The sequence below is a fragment of the Hibiscus syriacus genome, unplaced genomic scaffold, assembly GCF_006381635.1.
Source record: "Hibiscus syriacus cultivar Baekdansim isolate YM2019G1 unplaced genomic scaffold, ASM638163v2 tig00111398_pilon, whole genome shotgun sequence".
NCBI classification, from domain to species: Eukaryota; Viridiplantae; Streptophyta; class Magnoliopsida; order Malvales; family Malvaceae; genus Hibiscus; species Hibiscus syriacus.
In genome coordinates, this window is record NW_024063081.1 from 2,262,008 (window position 1) to 2,279,220 (window position 17,213).

Consider the following 17,213-nt stretch of genomic DNA (forward strand, 5'->3'; position numbering starts at 1 on the left):
TTTGCAGGTTGCGTCCCTCCTCTCATTCACAAGTACCAAGGTCCTTCGAGCTAATTATGTGGAAGCCGCCTGCTGATGATTGTTGCTGCTTAAACACATGCTACTGCCGATCCCTGCTCAGGTTTAGCTTCTACAGGAGGCATCATTCGAGCGAACGATGGCTCATGGCTTGTTGGCTATAAAAAAGCAGTTGGCGTCTCCTCGCCTCTACAAGTTGAACTGTGGAGCATCTTCATGGGCCTGCAGCTTGCATGGTGTCGTAGTCGGAGAGGAAGAAGAGCGTTTAGACGAGAAGGAATTGGGAATTGAAGGTCGAGGGTTAGGGATTGAAGCCACCAAATTGAGGAATTCTATCTGCACGGCACGTGAGAAGCACGAGGGAGTTATAACACCCTCATCAGCCCGCTCGATGGATGCTGGATCAGCCCAGAAGAGGAAGCCCAATACACCTGCAAAGAGACGCCAGCTGGCATTTAATAGATTTTCAGTACAATGTAAACAAATAAAACATGGTACTCCGTGTAAATGAGGCATGCAATTTGTGAAAGAAATTTGTTTCTCTCAATTCTCTATTCTTTTCTCTTCTTCGATCCCAAACTTCTCTAAATTCAACGTAAGGATATAACGCATGGTCTTACGGTTTTTAAGTTCCTCCAGGTTTAATCCGATTGCGCTCAAGCAATTCAGCTGCTCAGTGATCCAAATGCGGGTCAAGGTTCGGTTCCTGCAATTTCTGCAATTCGTAGGCGTAGTTAGTTTACTGAATTCATATGGATCCCATGTGAAGAAAACATGGTATAGTAGACAAGCTGACGAAGTTTGATACTCCCAACACTTATTTAAGGTGATTACAACTGAAATGGGATCATAAATGTATATTTTCATGCATGTTTAACGTCTAAATCGTTCAGACCAATTCACTAGCAATGAACCACACAACTATGTTTCAAACACTTGTACAAGTAGGCAAACCAACATACAATAAATTTCAAGTAGTAGAGATAAGTTAGGAGCGTCATAGAGTACAGCTAACTCATCTGTCATTTGCAGATGATCTATTGATTTTTATAAAGATAAACCAGAATCTGTTGCAGGCATAGGGAGTATCCTTTCTCAATTTTATGAATTGTCAGGGTTGCAACTTAACTCCTCAAAGAGTGAGGTATGTGCTGCTGGTGTTTTATTGAAGGATTTGGAATTAATTAAAAGCATTATTGACTTTTAACTTGGTATGCTTTATGTTAGATACTTGGGATACCTTTGGTGATCAGGATATTATCTGAAAAGGATTATAGTCCACTGCTGCAGAAAATTAAAGCTAAGGTAACAGGTTAATTGGTATGCTTCGAAACTTAGATTTGCTATACGATTACAGTTTGTATTTCAAATGCAAAATTATTGGTGCATGCATTTTATCTTGCCTAAAGCAATACTCAAAAGGATTAATCAGATCTGTTCTAGATTCTTGGAAAGGAGATGATGTACCTACATTAAGAGCATGTGTTCAGTAGAGTAAAATATGCTCTCCCAAATCATAAGGGGGACTTGGAATAAAACAATTAGAGATGTGGAACAAAGCATGTATTGCTTGGTTCACTATGTGTTGCTTGGTTGTGTGAATATATATGGAAGGTAGACTCTATATGCAGGTTTTCCTTAAAGGAAATGCTAGTTGGTGCTGGAGGAAGATATTGAAGCTCAGAGAAGAGGCTGATCCCCGTCATTGCTAATCTTAGTAAAATGAATGAAAAGATAACAACTATCAATTTTAGCAAGGCTAAAATAATCTACAATATACTAATAATCTATTGGTGCGAAATTCAAAGATTTGACAATCATATCCGTTTAGTATGTCACCTTAGGAAGGGGCTCTTTCTTTTCCTTTTATTTCTCATCTTTCATTCATTTCTTACAAAAAAATATCACTCAATGACCATATCAATACCGCCATAACTATTTGCTCAAATTAAAAGGTGAGAACTCTTCACGACCAACTACCTAAATTATTCAATCAATTAAAATGGAGAACAAACGAAAATAAAGAAAAATACAAGGAAGGGAAAATTGGTGTGCATATATAATATTGTCATATCTTTTATTTACATTACTTTTACTTTTATTATATATATATATATATATATTTATATGTGTGTGTATAGATGTTAAAATTGGTAGCATATTGTGCTGTGCTTCCTTAGTGTTCTAATTCTATTTCATAATTGAACTATTAAGATTTTAATCATAAAAAATGTGACACAATAATATTATAATTGAAATAAAACATCCACACATATCTCTTTGCATTCACATCAAATTTGAGAAATAATAGGATTTTATAAACCACTCATGATTTCTAGTGACAATATTATATAGTCTCAATTAAATGAATCACGTTTTAATTCCAATCTTTTCACTTTCTGCTCACTACTTATATAAACTTGCATTCCTTTCCCTCTTTGTTTTCTTATAATAGTTTATCTCCTAAACATTATTTGCCTTTTAGAACAAGTTTTTCACTATTATTTTGACGTGAATTATGTGTTTCGTGTTTATCTATTTTAACAATTTAAATAAAATTTATTTAATTAAATCAATAAAATCACAAGAATAATAAAATAACGTAAATTATGACTACCATGTAAACTTTATATTATCTCAAATGAAACATATTTCATTTTTCAATAGTCTAGATTGATTACAAGGTAATATATGTTCAGAATTTTATTAATAATGCACACACGTTCTGCAAACATTATCATTCGAATCCAAAATCTTTATGAGATAAATATTCCTTTTACCAATGAAGCCGCTTGATAGATTCGAACATATTTCATTATATGTTAAGTAAAATATTTTTTAATAATGTCATTACAACAAATAAGTAAATCAAACGCTAAAATAAGTAGTAAGTGGAGAGGAGGAGGACCAAAGTCCAAAAGGACTTCCATTTTTTTTACTTAATTCTTCAAATAAAGAGGCGTATTTCACTAGCTCTTGCATTTTCCTTTTTGTTTTAACTTGCAAGTGCAACCACTATGCTTAATATTTACGTCCTCTGGATTATTTAAGTAATTAATAACTTAATTTCATAACAAATGAAGAATTAAAAAACAAATAATTTCATTTTTTTGAAAATGAAAAGAAATAATAATTATTTTTAAATAAATACGCATCAAATCAATATAAGCCGGTGGCCAAGCAAGTGGGGATGAATGCAAGGAATTCGGTCCATTCCATGTTTTCTCCATATGAAAAGGAGAGCAAAGGCAAGGCTATTAAGTCAACCCGGTTGCATCGGTCCAACCAGGAGACGACCAATCCTACGTGGAATATTAATAAAGTCAAAAATCAAGAATTATCCTAACAAGTGAAGTGGGCCGCATTCACTCGGTCATCAAGCATCTTCGGGTTGACTCGGATTACCTTTTTGTACACTGTTCCAACATGTGGGCTCTACTTGTTTGCCATATCTCCCTCTGATTAGATGAATTTCCCAAAAACAAGAAGATTTTTCTGTTACTGTTGCAGGCTAATATTATATATATTCAAGGATAATTTACTGTTGCAGGCTAAACATGCCTGCTTGTTTGAGCTGCTCCTTCCCTCTAGGCTTACAATTTGCTAGTCAGATTTTTCTGTTATTACAATTCACAATTTTTGCTTTCATTTCTAGGAGACAATGGGTTAGGGAAGAAGATTTAGCAAAGAAGTTAAAACTACATTCAAAGCAACTTCGGAGGACTCTATGGCTATTTGAGGAAGAAAAAATAATCACACGTGATCATAGAAAAGAGGTTAAAATCCGATAATGTCCACTTTTCTCTTCCCCTATACTCATGTTTCTAAGTTACATCTGCTTATTTTTCTATAAGTAAGTTCTTTGTATTTTTTTCTGAATCATGCTAACCATATCTAATTCTTAGTTTTATTGATTTGCTTGCATTCTGATGTTTGATTTGGTAACAGATGGCTAAAGGAGAAAAGATATATAGTGCTGCAGTTGCTGCAACAGTTGATGGTCAACCAGGAGGGAAAGAGGGAGAGGAGAAGGTTAAATTACACACTCACTCTTACTGTTGTCTGGATTATGCACAGGTAGCAATTTTATTTCTTCATTTTCTTTGCTTTCTCCAATTCTGATATGCATGTTTCAATTTGTCAATAATGGATTGGATGAGAAGTCAAAAGACCTCTTTTTCCATCTTATCATTCGCAGAGCAGATTTTGGCTTCTGACTGAAAATCTCTGAAGCAATGTGTTCTGTAGATATATGATGTTGTTCGGTATAGATTGCATCGTATGAAGAAAAAATTAAAGGATGAACTTGAGGACTAGAATACTGTTCAGGAGTATGTGTGCCCTGGATGTGGGAAAAGGTTTCTGTCACTGCCTTTCTCTTTCCTCCTCTTTTCTTCTTTCCCAAGGTTATTTGAGATGCGTATAGGACTTGAATTTGTAATTATGGAAAATTTATGGTGTCGTGTATCGTGTTTTCAGGTACAATGCTTTGGACGCATTGCGATTGATTTCCTTGGAGGATGAATCTTTTCATTGTGAAAGATGTAACGGAGAATTGGTGGCAGAGAGTGACAAGTTAGCAGCACAAGATGTAGGAGAGGGAGATGATAAAGCAAGACGAAGGCGACGTGAAAAATTGAAGGACATGCTTCAGAAAATGGAGGTATGTTTTCTTTTAAAGTTCCTTTTTATTACCTTAATTTGCATGCTCTTTTCTACTTGATCTATTACATGAATCTCTTGAAACGACAAAGTAAATCCCTTTACGAGAAAACAAAATTCTTAGCATGTTCACTGATTTTAAATAAATTTTGTATTGTGAAAAGATGTCATTCACATACGATTCCTTTTTACTAGCTGTAGTTGTTTTTGATGCCACTAGGAGTTGATTAAAGGTTGAAACATTAACTTTGGGTCAAACCAATGAGGTCCTTTTATATTAAGCTTAATTCTTTGTCCTTGGCTTGCAAATGTCAATGAATCTAGTGCTTCATGCAAATTCTTCTTGAAAAGGAAAAAAGGGAACTTATTATCAAAATTTTCTTGATAGGGATAAACGGAACTTAGTTATCAAAATTCTTGTTTTTATGATGTGTCGTGGCTATCGATTTTGGAATTTTTGTGCCTCTTGAAAAACACAGTTTGAGGACAATTTTTCCTGGGGTTAATGTCCTTCTGATAAGCCCAACTTACTTATCTAGTATGACCTTTTATTTATTATTGTCGATCTTGATTTTGTGATGAAACAGTGAGTGAAACTTAATCTATTGTTAAATGTGCTCCTATCAAAGAAATTAAAGAATCAATAATCTAAACATTGACGTTCAGTACATCATGAAGAGCTAGGGGAAAATGATTGCAAAATTGCTCCTCAGATTGCTCATCTCTTTCACTGTATCAAAATTTCCGTATTAAATAGCAGTGACAACGAATTTTGATAATCAACTGAATCCTTTCCAACTCCATTGTATTTAACTTATTTATTTGTTTCACGGTATATGTTCATAGAAATATGCAAATAAAAATTTTGATTTCATTGTCTGTGTTTTGGATGCCATTTTAAGAGTTAACAATGAAATGACTGCAGGTACAACTTAAACCATTAATGGAACAACTCAACAGGGTAAAAGACATGCCTATTCCAGAATTTGGAACTCTCCAAGCATGGGAAGCTCGAGCAGGTGCTGCTGGGCGTGGTTTCGGCGATCTTGTTTCTATCCTTCAAAAGCTCAGGGTTATGGTGGAACACCCATGCCATTTCTTGGGGAGACAAAGGTAAGATTTACTTTGGCATATTACTTGAGAAAATTATTAATTTAATCTTCTAGACTCTTTCATTCTTTGAATGGTATTTTCTGGTCATGTTTCCAGATTTGAAAGTTCAAACTTTGGCAACATGCTAATTTAGCTAAAAGGCATTGCTTCTCATTCCAAAGAATAAGTTCTCCAACCTCTGCTGGAGTTTGGATTTTCTATTCTTATCAATTTTACTAGAGATTTGCCTCAACAGTGTTGAACATGCTATTTCTTAACTTTAATTATTGGATATTCTACCATCAAGTTGGATTGAAATTAAAGCTTTTTGGCCATTGACAGGTTGAAGTTGCTTTTGCTGGTCTTGATAGCAAGGAAGATGTCAAAACTGAAAGTGCAAGAACATCCATGAAAGTTTTGCCACCTTGGATGATAAAGCAAGGAATGAACCTGACAAAGGAACAATGTGGAGAGGTCAAGCAGGAGGAGTCAAAGACAGATGGCAGTTCAGCACAACCAGATTTTAAAGATGACAAAAAGTCGGCCGTTGAAAATGATGATAAGAAGAATATACAGGTATGTACAATGAGATGGATTGTTATTCTTTCCTTCATCCTGTCTATGCCGTCTAGTTCTTTGATTCATTTTTCTTTTGCTTTTCCTGCCTTAGAGGTTTTACATTTACTAGAATTGACATTCTTTTTCTCCCCATTTTATATTGGAAGGACGAGTATCTTAAAGCTGATTATGCTGCTCTGTATAAGAAACAACAAGAACTAGAAGAAGCGGCTAAGAAACAACACGATTTGTCAGACATTCCTCTGGAAACAGGTCTTTCTGACTCTTCCGAGCGGCAAGTTGGCATTAAAGCTAAACGTGAAGATGATGATGAGGGAGATGATGATATTAACTGGGAAGAAGATCTCATTGCAGGTAAGCACCGGCTTTTATTTATTTATTTTATTCAGAGTATAACTTGGTTTCTCTTTGATGGCCATGAAAACTATTCAAAATTAAATGTTTGAATTATTAAGATTGTCATTGTGCTTGGTTGTTCTTATATGTAAAAAAAATGATTTTAAAAATATATTTAATATGCAAACAAGCTATGGAAAACCTTGCAAGGGAACTTTATCCTGAATCAAGTTAATGTAAATCCTTTAATGTTTTATCTATCAATATGTATGATCTTGGACCATCAATAATGGTTTTCTTCCCGAGTTTGACTGCTCTATGGATTCGATTACCTCTTTTATATCATTATTAAATACTACTTTTGGAAATTTTGTTCTTATTTACAGCGACAAATATGTCTCATGATCAAGGATTTTAGAGACTTTTTGCTAATAAGCAAGTTGATAAATGTTGAATCTTCATTATGTATCTTATTGATAATTACAAGTTCATTATGATTATGATGTATTTTATTGATAATTACAAGTTCGTTATGATTATGATGTATTTTATTGATAATTACAAGTTCATTACAAATTGACAATGTATCTTATTGATAATTACAAGTTCATTATGATTATGATGTTGGTGTATTCCTAAGTAAATATCTTCATACAATTTCAGGCAATACAACGGATGATTTCAAGGTCAATGACCTGAATGATGAAGTGGAAGCATCTGGCGGCGGTGATGAAGTGGAAGCATTTGTAGTACGAATTCACTTGTCAACTTATATATTGAATTAGGATTCGTCATTTAAAAAAAATGTAATAGCAATTTAGATATAGTTAGATATTCTGTTTCAGGTGTTGTACTAAGAAACATCAAGCAATGGCTTGTGCTCATAATCCAAAATTTTACTCGGCATATAATACTGATAAAACAAAACAAGAGTTAAGTGATAAAAAAAGATGTTAATTCCGTCACTTGAGCAGTGTATAAACATTTGGAATGGCCAGCTAATGAAAGGTGCTTGCTTTTTGATTTTGTTTCTATCTATCAATAAACCTTGTACCATATTCAAACTATACCAATGTAAGGGTCGTTTGCATACTTTTTAACCTATGAACTGAAAGCATAAAAAGGTTGCCTTTTTCAATTCTGAATACCCAAAGTAATCAGAACGCAACTTTAAACATCAACGTAAGACGATGACAGAGATGAACGAAGTTGGCAATCCCAATGTACAATTTGGTGATGCAAACCTTAAGCAAGTAGCAGCTTCCAATGGACAATTTGGTGAAGTAATTTCGGGAACCAGAAATAAGCCAATGATGGACCCTAACAAAACGATAATGATAAAGTAAAGTCTAAACTTTTCCATTTATTTGAGTGGCGGACCCATCTTGTTTGGTATGTAAGAAAATCTTTCAAGAAAGGACAGGGTGATCTGCAAGGCATGCCATCCACGTCCCTTAAACTTCAAGTGCATGCATGTTTATGGCTGATCATCCACTTACATACACCCCATTTATCCCACTACCAAAATTAATAACATAATGAGTCCCAAAAGCCTTTGCTTCACTCTTCTTGTTGCCGTTTTTGCTGTTCTTGCATCCAGGTTTGTCATCAACCCAAGCCCTCAGTTTCTCAACTATATTGTCGATATCAGTCTAACCATCTCATCTTCATCATCCATAGTTGCCAACTTCATCCCGTTTCGACCACATAAACACCCTGATAAGGGCAAACCAATCTCCGTTTGTGAAGGCTTCCCTCCCAACTTCCCACCTTCGGGAACCAATACGACGTTAACGCTTTGAGTCGACCGATTCGGATGTTGTAATTTCACGACGGTGCAAGCTACCGTCGATGCAGTCCCGAACCTTAGCATCAAAAGAACTGTAATTTGGATAAACTCGGGCATTTACTTGTGAGTTCCCATCCATATACATAATGTTACAATTGTTATTTAGCGATACATCCAAAAATATGGATACAAATTCATTTTCTTTTCTTTTACAGTGAGAAAGTAATTATTCCAAAAACCAAACCGAACATTACACTTCAAGGACAAGGCTATACATCCACTTCAATAGCTTGGAATGATACTGCAGTTTCTGCAAATGGAACATTTTACAGTGGTTCAGTTCAAGTTTTCTCCACCAACTTTATTGCCAAGAACATAAGCTTCATGGTGAGATAAACATAGTCAAATCAAACATGATATATTAAGATTAATGTATATTGATTTCTCTGATGTATGCGAGTTGTTATCATAGAACGTGGCTCCTATACCTCGTCCAGGTGATGTTGGGGCACAAGCAGTGGCCATTAGAATAGCCGGAGACCAAGCAGCCTTCTGGGGTTGCGGTTTATTCGGAGCTCAAGACACCCTCCACGACGACCGTGGCCGCCATTACTTCAAGGATTGCTATATTCAAGGCTCGATCGACTTCATTTTCGGGAACGGGAAGTCTTTTTACTAGGTAATACACTTTTACCATGCAAACAAGAAATAATTTAGAACATCATCGATATATGTCGCTTGATAAGATTCAATCTTGAACAGGACTGTCAGTTGTTATCCATGGCTAGCCCCGTGGCACCGGGATCGAAATCCATAAATGGAGCGGTGACGGCACAAGGACGAGCTTCGGCGGATGATAACTCCGGCTTTGCGTTCGCCAACTGCAGCGTGGGTGGAACCGGGAGAATATGGCTCGGCCGTGCATGGAAGCCGTTTTCTCGTGTCGTTTTCGCGTTCACATCTATGACGGATATCATTACACCAGAGGGATGGGATGACTTCAATGACCCTACACGAGACCAGTACGTATGAATTGAAAATTGAATACAATGAGTTAATGGTGACAACTTTTTTATATATAAATTTAGATATAAATTAATAAGAAAATACTTTAAACATATAATGAGAAAAGTGGTCAATTTTGAAAATAATATTGAATCCTTTAATTTAAAGTTGGAGAAAATTGTGATTAATTGATGGTTAATTAATGATATAGGACCATATTCTATGGAGAATACAATTGTACGGGTGCAGGAGCAAATATGAGTGGGAGGCCACCGTATGTTCAAAGGCTGAGCGATACGCAGGCTTCTGCTTTTCTCAATACGTCATTTGTCGATGGAGATCAATGGCTGCTGTCTTACGATAGTTAGATCATTTGTCAATGTTATATATGTTATTAATTGATGTAACAAAGAATTTAGAGACCAAGTTGGGGAAAATATGATTTATTATATTTTGATACATAATTTGGTTTTAAGGTGTAATTTAAAGTACCTGAACATGGATTTAAAGTTTAGCTTGATTGCTAAAGGTTCTTTTGATCCGATTAGGTACATGAATTAACTTATTAATTTAAATCGGTACCTGAATTTTACTTTTTGGTTCAAATTGATACTTAAAATTGATACTTATGGTAAATAATATATTTAATCCAATTTGAATTATGAGACCAACTTTAGGTGCTAATTTGAACCTAAAAGTCAAGTTCAAGTACATAATTTGACCAAAAAAAATAGTTTACGTGTCAAATTGTAATTTAAAGTCAAGTTCAGGTACTAAAATGTATAGTTACCCTAAAGTCACCTTTAACTATAACGTCGGTCTAACGCATTAGAGTCATTAGTTTATGCTACTTTCAGTTATTCTTTTGTGTTGGTTGAGATATACATTGTGCTTTAAATTTATATATTGTTTTATTCTTCTTCTTCTTCTTCTTCTTTTCAGTTTGGATTTTGTAGAAAGGTACAAACCACACCCCCATACTTCATATCATTAACAAATAATAAACAATATCGATCTCTAAGTCATATTTCATACATAAGAAACTATATTGTTCATAAAATGGACACCCCTTCAGCACATAGGTGTTTATATCCTGAATATAATATTGTATATTTGACTCCAAGTTTCTCAACTGACTTTTTTTTTCATTGATTTCTGTCTTTGATTTATTGTAGCATATTTATTTCTTGTTGTCTTGCATAAACAAATTGCAAATTTTCTATCAAGTTTAGTATCTTTGGATGTTTAATCAAATACTCATTTCTTGTTGGTATACTTCACCCTTGTTTTTATCATAAAAAGTAGGGTAAACTACGTATTTAATTATTATTATTTTTCAAAATCATACTTAACATTGCGTTTTGGTTCCATTTTGGTCACCCACTATTAAAAAATACCTACACTGTTATGGTTTTGGTGAGGCTCCTTCAAAGTTCAAATCATCCCCTTCATCTGTATTAAACTTAGGGGAGACCACATGATACACGTATAGGAAGGGTAAAACTGAAATCCTAAAATATCATTTGACTTGTAATAAATTTTCATACGAGATTTAGGTATTTCTAAGTTAATATATCTTCTTACGAAATGATGGAGCGTTAATTGTCTTTCCAATGCATCTTGAAACACCTCAATCAGATATCAAGAACTCAAAATATTTTTATTTTAGTGAAGACAATGCAATCAAAAAATTCTATACGGGTTCAATATGAGATTTTAAAAAAAAGAAGAACAAAATTTTATTAATTATCTATAATTAAATTTAACTTAATATCATACTATTAAGATCATATTTAATTATGTCGTTTAAATAATTTAAGATCATATTTAACATATATTTAATATATTAAGAGATTTGGATAAAATTAGATTTTATTCATTATTTATATTATTCAATCTTTTAGATAAATTCATAAACGATATCCAGTAAATTATCTCTACCTCTAACTAAAATTTAGGATTTTTTTCTAACTTAGGTTCTCCTCTTTTGTCCTTGAAAACATCAATTCATAACAATGAAAAGCAGACAAAAAAAATTTTGTGCTTCCTAGAAATATCAATAAAAGTAATTATTCCACCTTTTTATTGGTTCTGTTAATCTGACGAATATTTAGATGGAAGATAGTAATTGACAATTTTTTTCCGATAAATATAATATAAAATATGAGATATGATTTATTTTCAGATAATTTACGTATTTTACCCTACATTTTGACATTGAGTAAAAATATACCAAACATTTCAATTTAACTTATATAATTAAATTGTTAAAGTGGTAGAAAACAATGAGACAAGTTCGTCGGTGTGTCTAGGATGGTCATAAAAGACATCGAAGAATAACAATTTTTAGTGGTAGCTAAAAATAGAAGAAAATCCTAATTTTGATGAAAATGTGTTGTGTTGGAATAAGTTTTTTAGCTTTCACATTAGTACCAAACTACCACATCATCTTACTATTAATGAATTAACAGTCCAATGACAAAAAAAATTAATGTCAAAAGATTAGTGTTAAAATTAAAGGTTTTTAAAGTTTAGTGATGAAAATATTATATAAACTAAAGTTCATTGACTAACGAGATAATTTACCCTATAAAAATTGTAAGATAAAAATTCAAATCCAAGTACACCGGCAGACAACTACATGTAGGGGTGTGAAAAAATAGACCCGGTTGATTTGACCCGTCGACCCGAACTTAAAAAACGGAGTAATTTTTTTAAAAAATTACTTGATCGGGTCAGGTACCCGGTCCGACATTTTTCGGGTCAGGCCCGGGTCACCAAATTGAGTTTTTCCAGGTAATGGTTACCCGAGTACCTAGTTAGTTTATATATATATATATATATATATATATATATATATATATATGATTGTTTATATTATGGATTATTAGATTTTGTATTTCGAACTTTTAAATTTTATGTTCAGATATTGGAATATGTAATTCAAAGTTTCGAACATTTAAATTTGTGTATATATTTTTTAAATTAATAATTTAAAAAAGAAAAACAAACCGAATACTTGCAAAATCCGTAATCGGGTACCCGCAATATTTGGGTCGAAACACTGGTCGAGAAATCACCTACCCTGATGTTGCAGGTACCCGGGTTTGCACACCCCTAACTACAGGCACATGTCCGGTTTTAAGAAAAAACTAAGTGGTGAAGTATTTGTGCTAAGCTGATCCAAATGGTCAATGGTGCTTACATTATAGTAAATCTCCCGACATCGTATTTGCTATTTACAATATAAAGACAGTTATATTATTCGGAAATGATAAGAAGGCAACAGATTTGGATGACTCCAAGCTTTTAAGCCCAAACAGCCATGAGAGACATGAAGGCAGCTCCAAGAAGAAGAGAGACAGTAGCTCCCGCCTGAAGTGTTGCGTTGTTTTGCAACTTAGGGTTCATGAAATCAGCTGCGAGCAGATCCACAAGCGCCGTGTATATTAAAATCCCCGCCGATGCGGCGTTGAAAACCCCTTCGACGATAAGAGCCTTGGGGCTGCTGTCATTGTACCCTTTCGATATAATTATTCCTACAGCGATTCCAAATGGGGTTGTGAGAGAGAAAAAGAGTGCCATAATTGCAACCCCACCAAGCTTGAATTGTGCCTAACGAAAACAACAAAATCACAAAGATTCCTGAGATTTGTACCATGGGAACTAACGGAACTCATTAAAGATATATGTTAATTTACCTGGGAAATGCTTCCACCCAGTCCCATGCCTTCAAAGAACTGATGGAAGCTTAGTGCACCCACCAATGGCTTTATAGTATTTGGATTTTTTGAAGCTCCCAAAGATACTCCTATTATCACCGAATGCACCACTATCCCCAACTCCAAAACCTTTAAAAAAAATCAAATTATCAAAATCAAAAGTTTATCAAAATTGCATTAATCATGAATGAATTTCAGTTGTGTTACCTGAGATATTACTCGATAACGAAGAAGCTCAGACGAAACATGAGTATGAACATGCACGAAATTTCCATCATCATGTTCCTCGGTTTTCTCTTCATCACCACCATCAACCTGTGGTGTTTGATTCTTAAGGTGAGACTTGGTGTAATGAGAAGTAGCGTAAACATCGACGATCAATGTAGCGATCGCAAACGTCATCGCCACTAATCCGGCGAACGGGAACTTTCTCCAAGGACGTTCGTCGAGGCAATGGCATGTCAATTTCTCAGTAGCATCGGGAAGAACATGGATGAACCCGGTAGACAATATCACACCGGCAGCAAATGCTTTGATTAGGAAGAAAACGTTCTTCTCGGGACGTAAAGCATTGATGGTTTTCCCAAGAAGGGGAACGCAAACGCCAATAGATCCAGCAACAAGAATTGAAGCTATAGCAATGATCTTGTATCTAAGAGCTAAAGACTTTTTATTGGATTCATCAGTTTCTTCTTCGCACGTGCAGTTGTCATCTCCTCGTACAATGGAAGGAAATACGATGAAAAAACAGCAAAGAAACGCTAAGAGCCGAGCTTGCTTGAAGTTGGTCATGGCTGCTGTGAACTGAAAACTAAAATCCCATATTTTTTTTAAAAGATTTTGATGAGAAAGTTAATGGGTTAAAATGGGACTTGCAATTTGCAATGTCCTTTTTGTAAACTCCAGTAACCAATCAAGTGGCAACAGACAAGCAAACTATCTGTTCATGGAAAATATGACCATGTAAGGTCAAGGAAAGATTGTTGTTTTGTGTGAAATTAGCGTGTAGGACAAGGACGACTTAGGCTACTGATTACAAAGATTGAACACTCTGTGGGCAGTGGATTGGTAAATTATTTGCAATAATTTAAAGGGTTTAGGGTTAATATTTGATTTAGCTCTCTGTTTTCGACAATGTCACATCAAAGCTTAAACTGGTCCTAAATAGCATCTTTTGAATTTTCAAAAGCAGAGTTGTTACTTTCGTTACCATGCTCTGGAAAATGAAATGAAGTTCTTCTTAGGTCCACACTGTTTTCCTCTCGTAAATGCTTCCTTAGCTAAATCTATGCGCCACTTTATTCCCATCGATCTTTCCACGCATGCTTTAAAACATAAGAAACAAACTGATCTTTCACCTGTATGATGTTTAATAATCTGTTTTGATTTGGATAAAGAGTCCTTAAATAAAAATGGTAATCAAAGTGAAGACTCGAATTCAACTTCCTCTATTCAGGGAGGAAGAGCAAACAGAAAGAAAGATCCCTAATTTCCTTTGTTCTCCTCCACTCTATGGTAGAGAGAAAGAGTCTTCCTATATATTTTGTCTCTGACTATTAGAACTAAATAGCTAGAGTTAGTTAAGAGCAGTTAGTGTTGTTAGCAGTCAGTTGAGGAAGTTACAGAGCTTCTAGAATTGTGCCAAGCTTCTGTTAGCTATTATAAAACCATGTACACGATCACTGGAATTAATAAGAAAAGCATTCAATGTTTGTTGAACATTAAAGCTTAATCTAGCTTTCCAACATGATATCTTTCGCCAAAGTCCTAGAAATTTTGGTTTCACGCTTCTAAACTTTCTTCCCTAGCTCCTTGCGCATGGTACGCCCAGTGGCCATCGCTTCACCGACCTCCAGGCTCTTTAACAGCAACGCCATGCGTGAGTTCGATAGCGACAATGACGAGAGTGAGTTCAGTGATGATCGTTGCCGCGAACGCTCACTTTCTCGCTGTAGTGATGGTTTCTTCTCATATGTGTTTGATCCTTTCTCCCCAGCGAGGAACCTGAGCCAAGTCCTGAACATGATGAATCAATTCATGGAGAATCCATTTGTGGCTGCATCGCATGGCATGGGAGGAGGTCTTCGCCGAAGCTGGAGCGCTAAGGAAACGGAAGACGCCTTGAACCGTCGAATTGACATGCATGGGCTCGGGAAAGAGGATGTCAAAGTGTCCTTGGAACAGAACACTCTGGTCATCGAAGGCGAGGCCAAAGAATCTAACGAGGGGGGAATCTAAAATCCTCAGACGTTTCAACGTCAATGGCCATAAGACGCCTAAGGCAAATGTTTCAATGATGTTGCTGGTGTTTGGCTTGTTTCACATTGTTGTTATAGAATAAGGTTTTTTTTTAGAATTTTTTTTGGTGCATGTTCATTCACATCAAAAGTTTTTTTAAATTTTTTTTAGAATAGGCAAATGTCAAGAACCTTGTAAAAGAGGGTGAAGAAGAAAGAAATGAAAGTGAATAAGAAGAACGAAATGAAGCATCAGCACTTTCGATTCAAAGTGAACGGAAGGAAGCATCCGCACTTTCGATTCAAGAAGAACGAAAGGAAGTATCGGCACTTTCTATTCAAGTGAACGGAAGGAAACATCCGCACTTTCGATTCAATTGTCCATCTTTTCAATTGTTCAAGGCTAAGATGTGTATGTTACCTTGTTGAAGGAGGAGGAGAAAGTAGAGGTAATATTAGAACTAAATAGCTAGAGTTAATTAAGAGCAGTTAGTATTATTAGCAGTCAGTTGAGGAAGTTACAGAGCTTCTAGAATTGTGTAAAGCTTCTGTTAGCTATTATAAAATCATATACACGATCACTAGAATTAATAAGAAAAGCATTCAATATTTGTTGAACGTTAAAGCTTAATCTAGCTTTCCAATACTGACACCACATGGTACTAATAGATCGATGGATAATTGAGAATATATAAAACATTTAAATAGGTTGGTTTAGAGTCTATCATGTCAATTCAATATCGTACGTTTGATTTTAGTCATAGGAGGTGATTAAATAAATTATATTATTTTGTTTGAATAAAGAAGTACTTAGGGCTATAACTCTACTTTGAAATTAAGGCGTCAGAGAATGTTGAATGGTGTAATGCTTCAATAATGATTCCGATAGATCCTTTAAACCTATCAAGAATGGTCTATTGATGGTATGATATAACACATATTAGTTTGTTTTCATTGAAAAACATTTTAGATAATTTCTTAATTAATTAATACTATAGTTACTAATATAATCATATTGATAATTATATCTATTTTGTTAATGTATTAATTTGAATATTACATTATAATAATTTTAATAATATGTACTTAATATATAAAAAAATTTCATAAAATGAATGATAAGATTGGTTTAAATTATAAGAAGAAAAGGTGAAAATGTCCTGAAAATTATCTTCAATATCTAACATTACATGAGGAAGGACTGACATTGTCATTAAAATTATCACGTATTTAAAAATCTAGGCATTATATCAATAATCAGTTGGTCTAGTGGAATGAGACACTATGTCCCTTAACCAAGGTTAAGAGTTTGAATCCTGACGTTTGTGAATGAAACAAACTGGGTTAGGAGGGTCGCCCTCGTCTCTGCAGTACCTGATCTAAATTAGTCGGCCAATAAATCAGATATCAGTGATTAATTTAAAAAAAATCTCGACACTATTAAAAATATAAATTATCAACTCAAATTAATTTTTAAGAATCAGATGTATGAATATTACGTCAAAATATAATATTATTACATAAATCTCACAAGGTTTCAATGTTTATCTCATTTTTTAAAAAAAATAAAAAGAAATAAAAGATATTTTATGATTTATTTAATAATATAAAAATATTAGAGCTAGAGTCCAAAGAGAAATTTGTTCCCATTTCGCACGACGAGACATAAGGGTGAAAGACAACGTCAAAATTTCCAAACGATAGCATCCATGATATTTTCCTAAGATGTCAATAATAGGATTGTCTTTTCATTATTATTGATTCGATACTTGA

At 34.4% G+C, this 17,213-nt stretch overlaps 2 protein-coding genes and 2 pseudogenes across 2 annotated transcripts; 3 read left to right on the top strand and 1 right to left on the bottom strand.

Annotated features, from left to right (window-relative positions):
• The first annotated feature begins 4,471 nt into the window (after positions 1–4,471).
• Positions 4,472–7,472, top strand: LOC120161124 (annotated as a pseudogene).
• A 743-nt stretch (positions 7,473–8,215) lies between these two features.
• On the top strand, positions 8,216–9,870 carry LOC120161049 (annotated as a pseudogene).
• Positions 9,871–12,619: 2,749 nt separating this feature from the next.
• LOC120161184 (zinc transporter 5-like) lies at positions 12,620–14,049 on the bottom strand. Its single transcript, XM_039171448.1, has 3 exons — positions 13,411–14,049; positions 13,183–13,332; positions 12,620–13,096 (listed from the first exon to the last, which is right to left on the bottom strand). Exons 1-3 carry the CDS (start codon positions 13,993–13,995, stop codon positions 12,791–12,793), a joined length of 1,041 nt encoding a protein of 346 aa, XP_039027379.1. The 5' UTR covers positions 13,996–14,049; the 3' UTR covers positions 12,620–12,790.
• Positions 14,050–15,003: 954 nt separating this feature from the next.
• On the top strand, positions 15,004–15,441 carry LOC120161125 (23.6 kDa heat shock protein, mitochondrial-like; the record flags this gene model as incomplete). The annotated part of the gene is made up of 1 exon (XM_039171393.1): positions 15,004–15,441. A coding segment is annotated over one exon (438 nt), but the record flags the coding sequence as incomplete, so codon positions are not given.
• Positions 15,442–17,213: the final 1,772 nt, after the last annotated feature.